Source organism: Staurois parvus, unplaced genomic scaffold (assembly GCF_062004578.1).
Source record: "Staurois parvus isolate SC_StPar_1 unplaced genomic scaffold, SC_StPar_1.0 ptg001041l, whole genome shotgun sequence".
Lineage (NCBI taxonomy): Eukaryota > Metazoa > Chordata > Amphibia > Anura > Ranidae > Staurois > Staurois parvus.
The window spans coordinates 656401-659287 of NW_028318837.1; the positions used below are offsets into that span (position 1 = coordinate 656401).

General features: G+C 51.5%; 1 protein-coding gene across 1 annotated transcript; it reads left to right on the forward strand.

The window, feature by feature from the left end:
• Positions 1–686: 686 nt before the first annotated feature.
• Positions 687–2448, forward strand: LOC149440984 (E3 ubiquitin/ISG15 ligase TRIM25-like). The gene has a single exon (XM_089657918.1). The coding sequence runs from the start codon at positions 742–744 to the stop codon at positions 2164–2166; it is 1425 nt and encodes a 474-aa protein (XP_089514044.1). The 5' UTR covers positions 687–741; the 3' UTR covers positions 2167–2448.
• Positions 2449–2887: the final 439 nt, after the last annotated feature.

Here is a 2887-nt window from a genome sequence, read left to right on the forward strand (position 1 = left end):
CTGTGCTGGGCTCATCTTGGTTCCTGTGCTGGGCTCATCTTGGTCCCTGTGCTGGGCTCATCTTGGTCCCGCACTGGGCTCATCTTGGTCCCTGCTGTAGGCTCACCTTGGTCCCTGCACTGGGCTCACCTTGGTCCCTGCACTGGGCTCACCTTGGTCCCTGCACTGGGCTTACCTTGGTCCTTGCACTTGGCTCATCTTGGTCTCTGCGCTGGGCTTCTCCTCTTCTCTGTGCTGGGCTCATCTTAGTCCTTGTGCTGGGCTCATCTTGGTCTCTGTGCTTGGCTTTTCCTCTTCTCTGTGCAGGGCTCATCTTGGTCCCTGCACTGGACTCATCTTGGTCCCTGCACTGGGCTCATCTTGGTCCCTACGCTGGGCTCATCTTGGTCTCTGCGCTGGGCTCATCTTGGTCTTTATGCTGGGCTCGTCCTCATCTCTGTGCTGGGCTCGTCCTCATCTCTGTGCTGGGCTTTTCCTCTTCTCTGTGCTGAGCTCGTCCTCATCTCTGTGCTGGGCTCATCCTCATCTCTGTGCTGGGCTTCTCCTCTTCTCTGTGCTGAGCTCGTCCTCATCTCTGTGCTGGGCTCATCCTCATCTCTGTGCTGGGCTTCTCCTCTTCTCTGTGCTGAGCTCGTCCTCATCTCTGTGTAAAAGCTCCTCCTCATCTCTCTGCAATGGACTAACCAGTCTGGCTGGCTTGCAGAGAACACTTTCGGTTTCATTACTTCCGGCTTTGCAGCCATGGCGTCTGTGAGAGATGAGCTGAACTGCTGTATCTGCCTAGAGATGTACACGGACCCCGTCACTCTGCCGTGTGGACACAACTTCTGCCGGGCTTGTATTGAACATTACCTGAACACACAGCAGTTCGAAGTTCACAGCTGCCCCGAGTGCAGAACACATTTCCAGCATCGTCCCACTCTCCAGAAGAACATCACTCTGTGTAATGTGGTAATGCATTTCAAATCTTTTCAAGGAAAAGAGGTGCCCGGGGTCTACTGTACTTACTGTCTCCACTCCACCACCCCCGCCATCAAATCCTGTCTGCACTGTGAGGCTTCTCTGTGTGAAGATCATCTGCGAGTCCACAGCACGGCACCAGAACACGTCTTAACTGAACCCAGGGCTTCCTTGGAGAACAGGAAATGTTCTGATCACAAGGAAATCCTGAAGTATTACTGCAATCAGGACTCTATCTGTATCTGCGTGTCCTGCAGGCTGGATGGGGACCACCAGGGACACCAAGTAGAGTCGCTGGATGAGGCCTCTGAGAAGAAGAAGGAGAAACTTAGAGATGTCCTACAGAAACTGACTTGGGACAAGGAGGAGAATGAGAAGAAGATCCACAAATTGTGGGAACACATGAGGATCATCAAAGGACAGCAGGCCTCACTGGCGATGGCTGACTTGATCCGGCAGCTGGAGTTGAAGAAGATGGATATCACCAGGAAAATAGTCCATGTCACAGAGTTGTGTGTCGAGACCGATTCTCTAACCGTCTTACTGGATCATGAATCTGATGTTTGGGGTAACGCAGAGGGGGAGAATGATGCTGTAGAAGATCTGTATGAGGGTCTGATCTCAGAGACTCAGGACATTGAGAGGGATGGTGTGGGTGAAGACACGGATATTTCACTTGACCTGAACACGGCCGCCAATAATGTTTGTGTGTCTCCTGACTTGAAGACCTTGAGGTGGTCGGCAGCGTACCAGAATCACCCAGAAACTCTGGCCAGGTTCCAGTATAATCAGGTTTTGAGCTCCCAGAGTTTCATTGCAGGACAGCACTCCTGGGATGTGGAGACCAGTGAATCCGGGGACTGGAGAATCGGGGTGGCCTATCAAAGTGTGGACAGATGGGGTGATCAGTCCTATATAGGGGACAGCAGCAAATCCTGGTGTTTACGTAAACTGTACAATAACCAATATTCCGTGATGCATGATGGTAAAGTCACCACCACACCCCACCGGTTCTCCTCTAATAGATTCAGAATATGTTTGGATTATGAGGATGGACAGATCTCCTTTTATGAGCTGTCTGACCCGATCCAACAGCTCCACACCTTCACCACCACCTTCACTGAGCCCCTCCATGTCGTATTTGGGGTTGGATACTGGCTATGCAATGAAGGGTGCTGGTTGAGGGTTGGCAATCTAGAAACCTAGACCTTTGTTTTCTTAGTAGAAAGAGCAGTAACCCAACACAACCATCCTTGTCATGACTGGATCTAGGGGGGTTCTGGGGTGTGCTGTGCCACCCCCAAAGTTCAGTTGTTCCTCCCCTGGCTGGTACTCATTGTGCCTGGCTGCAGAATGCCTTCCCCCACTCCCGCACTTATTGCTGGGACAAGGGGAAAGCAGCCTGGCGCAGTGAAGTCCACAATGAAGATGACAGTGAGAAGAGAGCCAGGAGAGGTGCATTTGGGAGGGGAGAGGATTTTTGCTAAAAGAGGGGATTTGTGCTGCTGGGGGGGGGGGGGGGGGGATTTGTCCTGGGTAGGGGGATTAGGAAGTAAGAATTTGTCCTGGATAAAGGAAATGAGAGGGAGGAGGATTTGTGCTGGGACAAGGGATTTGGGGGGGAAAGATTTCTGCTGGAATGGAGAATTTGAATTGGAAAGGAGGAATTTTTGCATTTTTGTTTGAGGAGAATATTGGCTTGCAGAAGGAATTTATGCTACGGGGGTAAGCGTGCTGATTGTTGTTCTTTTTTTGTTTTGTTTTTTTTTTTAGAGGAAGGGATAAGGGATTTGTGCTGAGGCATGACGCTCATTCACCGAGTGTAGAGGGGGGAGGGGGCGGGGTCGCAGTTTGTCATACTCACCCTAGCTGCTAGGTGATCTTGTCCTGGCACTATCCGCACTACACAAAGGGAACTCAGCCGATC